Source organism: Sitophilus oryzae, unplaced genomic scaffold, assembly GCF_002938485.1.
Source record: "Sitophilus oryzae breed Bouriz unplaced genomic scaffold, Soryzae_2.0 scaffold_1816_pilon_pilon, whole genome shotgun sequence".
Taxonomy (NCBI): Eukaryota; Metazoa; Arthropoda; class Insecta; order Coleoptera; family Curculionidae; genus Sitophilus; species Sitophilus oryzae.
In genome coordinates this window covers 63,785-80,312 of record NW_022146520.1, presented here as the reverse complement: position 1 = coordinate 80,312, position 16,528 = coordinate 63,785, and the positions used below count along the sequence as shown (strand labels likewise).

Sequence of the window (16,528 nt, the reverse complement as noted above, 5' to 3'; positions counted from 1 at the left end):
GCATTCTCCGGGTCGTATTATAAATTTTACTAATTTGAAGGCAGATTTTTGCAAATAACTTTTAAATGACTATTCAAAATGAAATGAAATTCTACACAAAAGTACAACTTTAACGCCTCTTCAAAACCGTCTAATACAACTTTTGCATAAATTCATCTGGGGAGATACTATTTGACATATTCAAAATTAACATGGGTTTCCTATGTCCCATGTTCCGATGCACCACACGGTGTAACTAAGATCGACCAACTCCAGCATGATTTTACTGAAAAATTATACCTCTGAACAAAACTAATTCCTAAATTGACATATTATAGAAGCAATATTACATAAAATAACCAGTAAACAGATATCTTTGTAGCAAGAAAAATATCGAATAAATTTCCATTAAATTAAAAATCTAAAGATAGAAGCTCAATCACAGTAAACAACGCGAAGAAAACTAAATTTTAAACACTCAACCGATATTTTATCACCATAATTAAAGCGATGAAAAAACTGCAATTTAATCAAACTCCAACCGGAGGAAAACTCTCTTATTTTCACTCCCACTGAACTTTTAAAATTAACTCGTTTAATATTTAAAATTATGCTATAAAATCTATTTCCCGATAGCATAAAGAAGAAGAAAAAAGCGAGGCAAATTAAAATTAGAACGTGCCGAGAACGGAATTTTAAAATCGAAAATCATCGTAGGAAAGCCTGTTATTGGCCTATGGGTTAAATTAAATTATTATCGAATAGAGTTTAAAAGCGACTTGAGTGATTGTGCAAAAATATTGCTGACAGCCCGGAGGTTTAATTTTAGAAATGGCGATCAAAGTAAACTTCATAGCTTTAAATGCGATAATGCGTTTTAGTTTCTTTAGCAAAAGTCTGACTACATAGCATTCTAATTAATTAGATATCTATTTAATAATAATAATAGCTCGCATATATAGAGTTTGATGCCTTGAGAGTAGCAAGATATAGCTTGCCATGCTAGAGCCGTTCGGTATACAAGGAAGGTAATGTGGTTAGCACGACGCTTCAACCGCTTCTTTTCTATAATATCTATATACTCAGGATTGTGAATCCCAAGTATTCATTTAAGGCTGAGTCGACCTAGATACTGGTGACCTAGGCTGATGAAATGCCGGGTGTAGGATTCGAAACCACTACCTTGAAATTGGTAGACGAGAGCCTGTACCTCTAGGCCACCGGACACCTTTAGAAATTATGTTACAACTACTACTTAGATATCTATTTCAAAATTTTAATGCTCCCAGTCGAAGCATTCTCAAGCGATCAAAGGAACAATACAAACATTATGTCATCAAGAAAACATATGCAGTAACCAAGCTTATGATTCCTCATGAAACAACAGCTTAAAAACAGAACACAACTTACCTGCATTTTTTTGTTTAAACCGGTTATTCTTGTCAAGACGACTGTTTCGTATTTAAACCTATTTGTTCTTGTTTATTGGCGTTTTTTGACTGTTTTTACCTCTTTAACCCCCCTTTCACCTAACATGGCGGATGTAGAATCGGCCATCTCTCTATTGTCTTCGAATACAGAGTTGCTTCACAATGGGTATTTTGAGTTTATTTCGAATTATAAGCTTTTGTCAAAGTACAAGAGACGCTCATTGGTAAGTCAGCCTGAGGGTGATGCTCCTCTCTTGATGATTTGATATCTTAAGGAGCTTCTTCTTCTTCTTCTTAAGGTGCCGACTTCTTGCGAAGGTTGGCGACCATCATGACTAATTTTATTTTGTTGACTGCTGCCCTGAACAGGTCGTTTGATGTACAGTTGAACCATTCTCTGAGATTTCGAAGCCACGACATCCGTCTTCTTCCTATGCTTCTCTTCCCTATTATTTTACCCTGGATAATTAGTTGTAGAAGCTTGTATCTTGTACCTCTCATTACGTGGCCCATATATTGGAGTTTTCTGATTTTCACCTCTTGGGACTCTGACTTGGAATTTCGGCACATTTTTCATTCAACCAGTGTTCTTTCGTTTCTTTTACTTTCTTTTGTATTTCCCGATGTATACTTTTGTATCTCTTGTTTTCAGTGGTTTTAGCAATCTCATTAATTCGATAATTTCATCGATCATCCATTCGTTTTTCTTTTTTTCATTCTTACAGCCCAACTCTTTGTTTCCTATTTCAAGAATTGTGTCTTTAATTTTCTCCCATTCGATGTTTATGTCTCCCTTATCTCTACTCTGTGATGTTTGCAACTCTTCTGTAAGTCGTTTTTCAACCCTTGATCTAGTTTCGCTGTTTCTTAATCTTGTGACGTCCATTTTGGAACTCTTCTTGGACTGTTTGATACGTTTTAAAGTTAGTTTGAATGTTGCAACTACAGGGTTATAATCCGATGCGATTTCTGCCCCTGGGTGTGTCTTGGCTGAGAGTATGCTATTTCTGTATCGTTTATTAATCATGACATAGTCGATCTGGTTTCTTACTATTTTATCTTTTGGGTCCTGTGGTGATCTCCACGTGTATAATCTTCTTGGTGGTAGTTTGAATAAGGTGTTTGTCACTACTATATCTTTCTCTTGGACAAATTCAACCAGCCTCTCTCCTCTCTCGTTACGCTGTCCTAGTCCGTGCTCTCCAATGACATCCACAACTCCTACTCTACCGATTTTAGCATTAAAATCTCCCATTACAATTGTCACTTCGTGTTTCTTAATGTTCTTCCATAATTGTTCTATTTGTCCGTAAAATTCATCAATTTCTCTGTCTTCATTTTGTGCCGTTGGGGCGTACACTTGAATGATATTTGTTCGTATTTTTGATGTTTCTAACTGTATCATCATTACTCTCTCTGAGAAGAGTACAAAACTTGTAACGGATTTATTTGTTTCTTTGTCTACAAAAATTCGAACACCGTTTGGATGCTTTTGTTGATCGTCACTACAAGAGTAGTAAAATGTTCCTCCATCAGTTATGCATTTGCCACTACCGGGCCATCGGACTTCACTAATTCCAAAGATGTTAACTTTCAGTCTCTTCATTTCTAGTGTTAAGTTGCACAGTTTGCCAGCCTGGAAAATTCAAAACATTCCACGTTCCAATTTTCAATTTCCTGTCAAATGAAGTTGTCATTTCAGAAATTTACCTATTTAGTGCTTTATTATTATTGAAAACTCATTCCTACATCGGAAATCTTAAAGATGTATTTATAAATACAAATTAATATGAATTAAAGTAAAATAAAGTAATCAATTACAAGGTTAATTATAGTATTATTACAATATTCAATAACTTATTAATTTAGCGACTATTAAATGACAACTTCATTTGACAGTTATCTTTTACCTTGACTGGTGCTCATAAGTAAATACAGGGCCATAAGAAAGGAGAAATATTTAAAAAGAAATCGGCTATAACTCGTAAACGGGCTAATCAAAAATATCTAAAGTTATTCTTTTGAATGTGGGTTTTAGTGCTCTTCAATAAACCTAAATAGAATTATTCTCTAAAATAATTAGGGAAACCAATAATTGACCCCATTAAAATTTACAGGGGATTTCCTATGTCCCGCTCGACGATGCAACACCCGGTATATCTTAGTGAGGGAATATGAACATTACGCAATGCCGCCTCGTGTATTCTTTATCACTAGTGTGTAGGTGTGTGTGTCGCAATTACGTCACTAAAATTTATGAAATACTTCTTTTGTATGTTGAAAAACCACATCAGTTCTAGTAAACTACAGTTCTAGTAAAGTATATATATCTACTAAAAGACTTGGAGGAAATAGAACATATAATATATCTACTAAAGTACAAATCTTGAAAAATTACATGTGCAAAAAAGGTCCAAAAGTGGCAAAGGTTTATTTCTTCCCAGAAATCACGAAATCATGGTAAAATTATAAGCAAAATTCATCAACAATGGTTTAGCAAATAAGAAGAATTCAAGCAATTAATATTTAGTTACAATTCACAAGTTTTCAGTATTTACCTTTGTTAAAGGTGGTTAATTTAGGATTTACTTGATAACGGTTAGCGATACATCTTACAGAAACCAAAAATTTTTAAGCCTGCTTCACCTACGTAACCGTAGATGGAGCTGAAAGCAAAGTAGGGTTCTATATAAAATATACATAATATACAAAAGCGCTAAAAACGCCTTTACCCCCGCAAGTGTGCTAATTTCTGCATTAAGTTCATCAGTTCGAAGAAAACAGCCATCCGACGACCGATTTCGAGGATTTATCCCCATCATCAGGCCTACTTTGCTGGACAAAAAATTTTAAATAACAAACAATGTCAGTCCAAGAAAATATTTTATTCTAGAAACCAGTAGCTACTAAAATGAAAAAAACAGTAGATATTATATTTGTAAAATAGTTCCAAAATTTCATCACTATTGTTTTGACAAAGAACTTATAGCGTTAAAATAATCCTAGACTGTATATAACACTCTATAATAACCAGATAGGTAGTACTATTCACAAGTAGAAAAAATAATGATGGACGGCCTTGAGTCTCGGCATGCGAACCGTTTATCCCACGGAAAGAATGTTATAAAGACCGTATGGCAGACAAGTAAAAGTAATATCTATAACTTCATTCTGACATCTTACTATGCCCGTTATGGTTTGAAAACAGCATATCGGAAGCCATATATTATGCGATTAACGAGTCTTAAATTTATGCAAACTTAACGGTTTTGGATTCAATGAATGATGCGTTTTCATGATTTTTTTAATAATTTGGTATATCTGTACCTGTTGGGCTAAAGTCCACTTTGTATTGTAACAACCCAACTTCGTCAACAAAGTTGGAGAGGTAATATTTTGGCCAACTGTATAACAAACAATTTAAATGAAAGAAAAAAAAACCTATGTTGTGTTAAATATTTTTTTTTATTGTGATTACCTCGGATGCGCTTCGACAGAAGCAATATTTTGGGAAATTTGAGGAGAATTGGTCATGTAAATCAAACGCTAAATTTGTAAATAGTCCTACTTATTTTATTAAACGAAATGAATGGAGTGCCGTAGTCTGCCTGGAATTCACGAGTAAAACAGCACGGTAGAGAAAACCCCGATCACTATTCCAGAGAGTCTAACTATGCTGTCCTGATCTTTAACAAAAGAAAAATAATAATAATATAGAAACTGTCCCCATACCTAGGTTTATAGTTTAATACATTCAAAACATGCCACATTTATATCGTTCAAAACTGAAGAGTTTTTGTTAGTTTAACGGGTCCCCACCCGTAGGTACTAATGCCCTGGTTGGCGGAACTAGAAACTAAAGTTGAAGGTTTGGTACAAATATCTTTAGATTATAAGTATATATTATATTCTATGAGTTATTTTATTTATTGTTTTTGTTTGCCCTTTTGCGGGCGAAGATATTCGCCCATGCTCGGTCGAAAATTTTTAATACACTCAACAAGGCCCTTATTCTCACACTGAACCACAAACATAGGCACGAATGGACAGTAAACGATTGTATCTAGATTACTTTTAAACTGAAATTATTCAAAGCATAATCGATTCCATTAAATACATACAAATATTATATATTATCTTTGTCAGATCAAATAAATAAGGAAAAGCTTTAGAACATAATTACAACAGGAAAACAAAATAATATGATTTAGTTAACATTAATTAAATAATGAGAAAACATTTACTTTACCTTTAATAATATTCTTTGTCACAAAACTTAAGGACAAAAATATCATCAATGCGTCTCGAATGGTAATCTAAAAGCTATTCTGTAACAACTATTATCTCTGGTCGTCGCCTAATTTTCCTCTCTCTGGTTTTGCGAATAATATTTTAAAAATCAATAATTTTATTTATGTATACAGAGTATCTTAAAACGGAATGCTTTGAATTTGAAGAAATATGTCTATTTTTAAATAGGCTTCACTCTGTTTATGGAACTTTTGAACATACCATTATCATGGCTTTCTGTAGCAGAAAGGCTGGTGTCGAATATATGATAGAAAAAAGATAATAAGCAAATAGTGGACTGAGGTACCTATAATTTAGTGTATAGACACTTCACATTTCTCGCACTCCTGTAAAATTATAAAAACTTGGACTTCAGCCCTCAGAAGTGCTTCTGAGGTACAGCTTTACTATTCAAGATTTAAACTATTTAGAACTTGAAGGCTGGTGTCGAATAGATATATGATAAGAAAAAAGATAATAAGCGAATAGTGGACTGAGGTCCCTATACCTTTAGTGTAAAGGTACTTCTCATTTCTCGCTCGTCTGTAAAATTACAAAAACTGGACTTCAGCCCAAGTGCTTCTGAACTACATCTTTACTATTCAAGATGTAAACTATAGATATTTTTTTCAAAAAGGGCCATATAAAACAGGCGAAAATACCTAATCTACATTTGCAATCTCGCAATGCAGTTCTGCCTAAAGAAGTTTTGAGATTTTATGTAAATCCAAGCCAGTTATTTAACAACTTTGTTATAAATTGTTATCTAGCCCAAGCTATACAAATATAAAAAACTGACATTCTCCAGGTTTAATCATCCGACAGTAGCAGTCAACTGACATATATTGAACCAGGAATTCATTTAAAAAAACTGGGTATTATTTCAAGAAATAACCCCACCACAAAAACATTAGTGTCCTTGAGGCTCTCTAAATTTATACCATATGTCTCCGAACAAATAAGCTAGCATTTATAGGGACAAATCTTCTTTTCAAAATATATTCTTTTTTATGTTTCTTTGTATTATATTCTGTTATACTTTTGTCGTTGCTTCGCTTTCTTGATAGGAAACCGACCTCAAAACTAAATCGAAAGAAAATAAAGAAAGCAGACGTTCTCTTAGAATAATAATCGTAAACATTCTTTAAAAATATCGAATAAATAATACATTTATCTCCGCTTTTATATAAAATAAAACAACGCAGTGGTTAGGGTTCTCGATCATTTGCTATTCTATACCCTTTTAGAAATTCTAGGTAAACAATAATTGTTTGTCACAAAACCGTTCATCCTACTTCACTTGTCCGGGAAATTTTCATGAAGTATATTTATTACTAAAAATAGAGAATTTAAAAAAATATTCTTAAAATACGTCGGATTTGGTGAAATATTATGATAGAAACTTTTTTCTTCACTTTAACATAAATTTTCGTATAAAAAAAGTAGTTAAGGTTCAAAGTTACATGTTGAATGTATTTTTACTGACCGATCTAGTTATATACACGTTCAAATAAGAAAGCACCAAGAACTATGTGTCTGTGGATTCTGTTTTTTCATAATATCTACAAATAGCTTTATTGAATAATAATTTATTTACATAATATTCTACAAATACTTTTATTTTCAGAATATTGTACATATTTGGGATAAGTAATACACAGCTCGGGATTTCTACTACCAGAAATCAACAGAAGAATTAAGTTAGCATGGATTACTCAATGATATAGGTACGGAAGGAACTCAATCATATTCAAATCTAGAATGCCAGTTTATCTTAAGAAAAAAACATTCGACCAATGCAATGTATACTACTAACCTATGCATGCGAAACCTGGACACTTAAAACGGACATCATAAAGAAACTGCAGGTCACACAACACTCGATGGAACGAAATATGCTGGGAATAACCAAGAGGGACCCTAGAAGAGTTGAATGGATATGACACAAAATCCAGGTAATAGATATCATCCACAGAGTCAAATCCCTCAAATGAAAATGGGCAGGACTTTGGCAAGAAGAACGGACAACAGATGGACCACAAAAATTACAGCATGGTACCCACGAGCACAGAATATCTAGCTACGCAACAGAAGCCTCGTTACATGTATAAAATTGTAGGTAGCAAAAGGAGACAGGCTTTTAATGCCTGTCTCCAAATCAGATATTTTGATGCGGTAGTTTCGCTACTACATAATAGAGGGCAATAAATTTAAAAGAAAACAGTTTTCTACAAACAAAATTTAAAAGAATTTTGTGCAGTGTTGCCATTGTGTAATTCATATCGTAATACTTCCTGATAAAGCCTACCTTCAAATTTGCTACATCATTTAAACATATTAAAATAGATCAGAGCTGTTTTTTAAAATTTGCCATGTTAGTTGGAATTAAATCTTATGAGCTAAATTACTTCCTGACGTTTGATTGTATAATTGAATCCTGAATTTTCATTGTAATTCGGCGACAATATAATAAGTATTGTTCTACTATTATGATACCACTTCCTGACGTTCGATTGTGTTCATACCAAGTTCATATCGTATAATCGGGAAAAAACGGCGTTAGCGATGTCTATGAAATGAATATAGCTGTCATTTTATATAAAAATTTATATGGGAAATGTCATCGATCGTCCTTTTCCAGCCAACTGGACGCCGTTTTTTATACTATTTTTCATGACATTACAATATTATGGTACCATGAAGCATATCAAGTGATACTATAATATAGTACCATATTACGATACATGGCGTTCGATTGGGCTTAAATTTGATATATTATATCTTCAGTGACATTGTAATAGCATGGTACCAAGGAGCATATAAAGTGGTACTTTCTATAGTACCATATTTGATGACATAGCAATATTAGGTACATGGCGGCAATAGGGCTTAAACTTGGTATACTACGTATTTTCGGTGACATTGTAATATGATGGTACTATGATGCATATAAAGTGGTACCTTAAAATAGTACCATATTTCATTACCATTTCCTGACGATTTTTTATTTACGATTGAGCTCATATTTGATATATACTTGCGTATTTTTGATGACATTGCATTATTATGGTACCATGAAGCATATCAACTGCCACCATAATATACTACTATATTACGTACATGGCGTTCGATTGGGCTTAAATTTGGGATACTACGTATTTTCGGTGACATTGTAATATGATGGTACTATGATGCATATAAAGTGGTACCATAATATAGTACCATATTACGATACCATTTCCTGGCGTTCGATTTGGCTTAAACTTGGTATACTAATTTGGTATACCTACTACGGATCTTCGGTGACATTGCAATATTATGGTACCTTAAAGCATATCAACTGGTACCATAATATAGTACTATATTACGTACATGGCGTTCGATTGGGCTTAAAGTTGGGATACTACGTATTTTCGGTGACATTGTAATATGATGGTGCTATGATGCATATAAACTGGTACCTTAATATAGTACCATATTACGATACCAGTTCCTGGCGTTCTATTGGGCTTAAACTTGGTATACTACGTACCTTCGGTTACATTGTAATATGATTGTACTATGATGTATGTAAAGTGGTACCGTAATATAGTACCATATTACGATACAATTTCATGGCGTTCGATTGTTCTTAAATTTGGTATACCTACTACGGATCTTCGGTGACATTGCAATATTATGGTACCTTAAAGCATATCAAGTGGTACCATAATATAGTACACTATTATGATATCATTTCCTGGAGATGGGATTGGGCCAAATTTGATATACTTGCGTTTCTTTATAAAGATTTGTTTAATTAATAATTTTAATTTATTTTACGAATTTTAATTTATTGTTCGATGTCGTGACAGCAACTTTTATGCCGAACTAATATATTATTAATTGTACCTGTGTCACTTTTTAAAATCTACCTAGGTCTATATAAATAACGTGGCAAACGGAAGAAATTTGTTATTATAGTATTTTTTAGTCAGGTAACATTTTTTGTACTGCATTTTAATAAATTATTTCCATTATTATTAAACTTATATTTCATTACTAACGTTCCAGCATTAATAAATATCACTATCAATCGCCCTGTATTTATTAATTTTAAAGGTAATTAAAGGTATTTTCTTAGTTAACATTATAAGGTAGTGTATATTAAAAATGTATATGTTTTGTAATAATATACTTAAAACTATTTTAATAGCCAAAGGAATAATTAATATAAGTGTATCTGACAAGAAAAGAAGAATAGAAAGAAACATATACTGCATTAATTATACACAGTAAAAAGAATGGGATGCCAACTCCAATTCAAGTCTTTTTGAATCTGGCAACTGTGCATATTTAGCCGAGCTACAAGGCAGTCGACGAGCCGTCGATCCAAAACCGAAAGTTCAAAATTTCTAATTATATTCTGATTGATATTGTCGCGCCATCTAGTATTCTATTTATGCAATTTTAGCTCTTTCATTTCGAGTATTTTTCTGTTGCGTAGCTAGATATTCTGTGCCACGAGGAATTAAGAAACCTAGAGGAAGACCCAACCTGAGATGGGACGATGATATTAGGAAATTAGCAGGGATAATTTGGGCCCGCATAGACAACAATAGGCAACAATGGGCCCAATTAGAAAGACAGTATCTGAATATGTGAGGGAGGCTGTATCATAATTGAAAATGGTTGAACAAGCTGAAAATGTTGATGATGATCTTTACTGAAGGAAATGCGTTTATTAATGTATTAACCAATAGAGTCGTTAAGCATATTTTTATGCCTTAACACATTGTCTATGAGGTTCGTTCTCTTCAGATTACACTGGTTAAATCTAAAACTATAGTTTAAAAACCGTATTCTTCTTCTTGCGGTGCCGTGCCTGTCTTCAGGCGTTGGCGATCTCCATGACTATTTCGTTGAAGAGTTGTCTATCTTCTGCTGCATGAAACAGCCTCTCCACCCCCAGACTGGTTCAGTTCCGTATATTTCTCAGCCATGGCAGTTTCTTTCGACCTACCCATCTTCTACCTTCGACTTTTCCTTGAATGATCTAAAAAACAGAGATCTAAATTCTGCTGCCTCGTTAAAAATGTTCTCCGAAAACAAATTGAATAATAACGGTGACAAAACACAACCCTGCCTTTCTCCTCGTTTTATTGGGAGATCATTTGTAGTTCCTTCATCTACCCTAACAGCAGCAGTTTGATTGTAGTATAAGTTTATTAAAAGGCGCATGTCATAGTTGTCTACGTTATACAATTTCAGATGCCGAAAGAGCTCTATATGTTTGACTCGATCAAATGCTTTTTCACAGTCGATGAAGCACACATAGATGTTTCTACGAAATTCGCAGCACTTTTGCAACAATAGCCTCATGCAAAACAGGGCTTCACCTGTGCCATTTAGCATATATTCGGTTGAGTATTATTTTTAAAAGTATGTTTAACATGTGGCTCATCAGACTAATAAGTCATCACATCTACTCGCTTTGGTATTCTTGGGTAAAGCAATAAATATCCATCTCTGCCAGTCTCCAGGTAATTTTCCACTTTGGTAAACTTATATCTTATAGCTAAAAGAACTTATTAAAGGGAATAAAATAGTATGATCGTTATTGATACAAATATTAAAAATCTCAAAATCAAAATAGTTAATTTTTTAGTTGATACGGCCGGTTTTATGGGTGGCCGGCCAGCGTTAGTGTGTCGATCTGCGAAGCGGAAGGTACTGGGTTCGATCCCCAGCCAGTAGGGTCGCTTTATTTATTTAAATAAAAATATTTATACAGGATGTTTCAAAACAAATGCGAAAAACTTCAGGGGGTAATTCCTTGTTCTAAATAAAGGGTTAGTTTGCTTCATAAATGTTAGGTCAAAAGTCAACCATTAGGGAGATATCGCAGTACAAAGATGGCGGAAAAATAATGTTCTTATTTTTTATCTTGAAAACGAAAAGAGATAGACTAATGAAATTTTATGGAAGCATTACTGTTATGAAAACACACTTTCTGGTAATTTTTTCACTTTTTTAAAATGAGTGGAAGGGGTTGAAATAAACTACCCCTATCATTCTTGTTAACGAAATTTAAAGAAAAATGTTATCAAACACATGCAAAAAAATTAATTTGAATAGTTTAGTTTGTTTAAAAACTTTTTATCTCTTGTATTTTTTTTGATAAAATTCACCGATTTGAAATTAAAAAATAAAATGTAAAGCATTACATGTCAAGACTAAAAATATTTTTAGATTAAGAATCTAGTGATAATAATGATAATAATAATAATCTAGATAATAACGTATTGCAGTAGGGGTAATGTCAAATAAAACAATATTAGAAACATCCTAAAAGTGACAGCGGCCACTAGATTTTTTCCTAAAAAATTACAGCTGCCCACTAGATTCTTTATCTAAAAATGTTTTTTGTCCTGACATGTAATGTTTTACATTTTATTTTTTAATTTCAAATCGGTGAGTTTTATCAAAAAAACACACGAGATAAAAAAGTTTATAAATAAACTAAACTATCAAAATTATTTTTTAACCATAACAAAACTATCTTGTAACTCTTCTAATGCTCTATTTGCATTTCGATAAATTTCGATTTTGAGAAAGCCGCAGAGAAAGAAGTCCAAGGGAGTGATATCAGGTAACCTAGATGGCTTGGATTAAACTATTTTTTGACCTTTTAAAAATGGCTGGGGTTGGTTGCTCGCGATTAGGATACCGTTCAAAATATAAATCAGCTGCCATTTGCTTATGTTTGTTAGACTCAATATAACATTCTAACATATTATATTTCTCAAAATTTTCAAACTTACTTATTTTCTTATTATTTAAAATACATGCACACACTTCAATCTGTTGAAATGAAACGTCACGCATCCATCAAAGGTATGTTCCGATCACCATGACAACCGTTTACTTTGTTACTCGGCGCGGCCTACTACTAACTGGATATTTTAAGAAAAATTTGAAATGTTGAGGTTAATAGTGAAAATAAATATAGATTGTTATATATTTTCGAGAAGCCCATGCCAAGCCGAATCAGAAAATTTAAAAATATACAGGCGGTTTGGTCAAGTATAGTTAATATCTAAAAAAATATTTTTTTCAAAAAAAGTCTGACTACGCCACTGCATTCTACACAGAAAAGTGCCTTTAGAATGTATAATTCATTTTTCCGTGGTTGCTGAAATAAACAAGCTATCGAACATCTCCAAAAAGTACAAAATTTAAGAATCCCCCTGTAGCTTCGAAATCGATCAAAATAGCCACGATCCGTTTGCGCCATTGTGATTTTTTCAAAAAAAGAACCCGAGCTTGCAGTATCAAAATTTGAATATTTCTTACGGTTTCTTAGATACCCTATAGAAACAACCAAAATGGTCCACCTTGTACAGCCTCTCAAATAGTGCTGTTCAGATTCGGCGATAAACTGCAGGTCCCGTGTACTTGTGAAACACTGATGACACACATCACAAGTACATGCGAGAGGTAGTCGACGCTCTACAGAGAATATGGCACTGTAAGAAAAAGTTGATATGGAACAGTTTGATAAAATTGTTGAAATATCAAATATTGACATTTTTTTAATTAATGTTATTAATTATCATTTTTATTATAGAACTTATATTTCATGTTTGATTAATCTTTTCTATTAAATTTAATTTCAAAAAATTATTTGTAAATGAGTTGTTAAACTCATCAGATAGCTTAAGTTGTCTTTGCAACTAAGAAGATTGAAGGACAATTATATGACAAATCAACCAGAAAAAGCAACCGTTTAGCGCTAGTTAATTTGGTATTGATATTGCCAGATATTTTTGAGGAACAGTTGTTCCGGAATAATCAATATTTCATGCAAAACATAGAAACGCAACAAGAAAACACAAAGAATGTAAGAAACGGTATACAGCCCAAATAATTTAGTGTCAGCTGTCACTGTCACCCTCCAATATCTAAAGAAATTTCGTATATCTTTGTAACGAACTGTAACAACTTAGTAACGCTTATTAGCGTCAATATTAACATACGTTCACATGATATCTGATTTATTAAATCTAAAACATCATCAATTATTAATGGAATATTCAGAATATGACTAAAATAGTAACCTTCTCAAATAAATGCGGGATATGAAATATTAAAAAAAACCGATACATCAAACCTATCTACTTGTCTAACTCTCAGCTCTTGCGGTTTTGAATAATTGACCATCGATTATCTATAATTCTCCGGAAAATGCCTTTGATTTATTTAATAGCTTCAAAACAGTTAAGTTTTTATACAGAGAGATCGTTTAAAAAGAATATTGAAAATATTACAATTAATTGTCAGGAATGAAAAACATGAATTTCAGGAAAAATACATTTTACGAATGTACCTTTATTATTATCATCTAGTTGTACCTTTTCTTGATAGATTATTTTTTGATTCATCTTAATAGCTTTTTTTTTGGGAGATATTCGCTTTTCAAGAAAACACACATTTTTTTTGTATTTTTTACATTAAAACCATGCCTTTGTTTTTGGTCCTAGTCAACAGACCTATAAAATAGTGTTTATGATTTATGTAATTTTACCGTCTTTAAAAAATTATATTTTTATTGTCTAGCTGGTCAGTTACTCTGGCTGATATATTTTTAAGTCCAAAAGTTGATCTCTACTATGATCAATTAAAGCAGCAATATATATTTTTATTGTCTAGCTGGTCAGTAGCTGATGTGGTTTTACGTCCAAAAGGTGATCTGTACCATGATCAATTAAAGCAGCAATAGCCGATACTTCAGAACTTAAAATCATCTCTACTGGAGTAAACCTCAATAAACAATAATACAATAATAATAAGACTATTCAATGACAGTGACATACAAAAAAAAATAAACACTATTTTACAAGTGTGCTGATGAGGACCCAAAATCAATGTTAAAATTGCTATAAATTGTTACTGTCTAATTCAAAAGCAAATACCCAACAAACATTTGAAGTTAAAATTATGTTAAATTAACCACCTGGACTATTATTGACCAACTGGAAATTGGTCGAAATTTCCAAGAATTGACGTTAAAATTCCCAAAGTGGGGAATAAAACTAAAGTAATTTGGAAGTTAAAAACAGGTTAACAGGTTATAATGTCTTATATGAAATATGGGCTATGAAGTCAAAAATAACCGACCTGAGGTCATAACATGGTAAAATAGAGGTAATTTTTTCTAAAAATAGTCCTAATTTATACTACCTACATTTTAACATGGGAAAGAAAGAGAAAGAATAAGGTAAAGTATTTTTCTTTTTTATATGTGTATGTAAATGAATTTCCCAATAATGAACCAGGAAGACAAACAAGTGTAGTAATAACTGGCATGGCCGTTTGAACTTTAATCCGATATGGATGAAATACCCACTTATATGCCCTCCCTAGTAAATGTAAATAAGTTATTGGTATAAGAAGTGGATTACTGGATTCGCAAGATAATTATGTCTGCGGAGAAAATTTTTCTGTGAGATAAAAATATGATAGGCCCTAAAAAATTATGCGCCATTAAAATTTTATGTATTTTCATCAATTAATTTTAGAATAAATCGTTACTTTCAAGGTTCTAACCTAACTTTTTTCAGCTAACTTCCTTGGTACACTTTCAAAGTTCTTAATTAGTTAATTTAACTTGTGGTAGGTAGTATTATTCATAAACGTCTGTTTATTTTTCTCAATAGTTTAGAACAATATCACAAAAAAATATTTTTTGAAAACAAATTGGATAAGAAAATGGCCGCTAATGGTGTTTTCAACTATTCGTTTATGAAATTAGTTTTTTCATAATTTTAAAACCTTAAAGGTCCGCTTTCTTTTTGTGAGGTTAAGATTTCTTTAAATTAATAACCTCTAAGGTCAAGATTTCTTGCTTAAGGTATTTTTCCTTCGAGGTGCAAGTTAAAAAATGGGCTATATTAGGTCGAAGCTCATTTCTCGAAGGCCTGACTTTTGGAGTATCGCCGGTAAAACAGAAAACTTTCTTTATTATTTTCTTTGAGTGACAGTTGACAATGATATTTTATGCTAAGTTCGGTTCTTCGAGCAATCCGATTAACTTTTTACAGTAATCATGTGTCCTAAAATGAAAATATTTATTGAGAGTCACGTGACATGTCAAATTTTTATCCTTTTGCTAGCCGATGCAATTACTGAACTGACCTAAACTAGAACACTAACTAACTAGAAAACCTAATTAGTTTTCTTTGCTTATTATTTTTAAAAATTTTGTGTTTTAGGATTGTGAGTGTTATTATAGAGGACTTTTTGTTTTTATTGCACATAATGGACACGTTTAAGATTGTGTCGGTAATAAAAAAGAAACGCATTGAATATTCTTTCGTTCCCCACCAGTGGGAACAAGGTAATGTGCTATGACGTAATAATCCCTCGAAAATTTTTTAAACGGAAATCACCCCGAGGAAATTAAAAAGGTAATTTTTAATCTGCCGTATGTCTGACTTTCTTCCAAGTCAAAAAACTAAGTTAGGTACTTTTACCTTTGAAGCATAATAGTACAGGATAGACTTATGAGGTCGAAATAAATTAAATTTTCAACCTAATTTAAACTTCTCCAAATAAGGTCTAATTTAAAGTTATTAACAACTAAATTTTAACCTAACTTGAAAACCAAACAATGCCTTCGACCCCCGAGACAAATTTGAGGTTATAATAAAGTAACATTAGACCTACTTTAAGTCCCCATAGTCTTAATGCCCTCAATAGGTTATCAGTAAGTAGATTTTAAAAATGCCAGCTAACTCCAACGTTGCTACTTTTCAAAGGCATAATTTTAGGTTATTATTAACTAGTTT

The 16,528-nt window shown here is 32.5% G+C and overlaps 1 protein-coding gene across 1 annotated transcript; it reads right to left on the bottom strand.

Annotated features, from left to right (window-relative positions):
• Positions 1–2,010: 2,010 nt before the first annotated feature.
• LOC115883127 (craniofacial development protein 2-like) lies at positions 2,011–3,015 on the bottom strand. The gene has a single exon (XM_030901438.1). The coding sequence runs from the start codon at positions 3,013–3,015 to the stop codon at positions 2,011–2,013; it is 1,005 nt and encodes a 334-aa protein (XP_030757298.1).
• Positions 3,016–16,528: the final 13,513 nt, after the last annotated feature.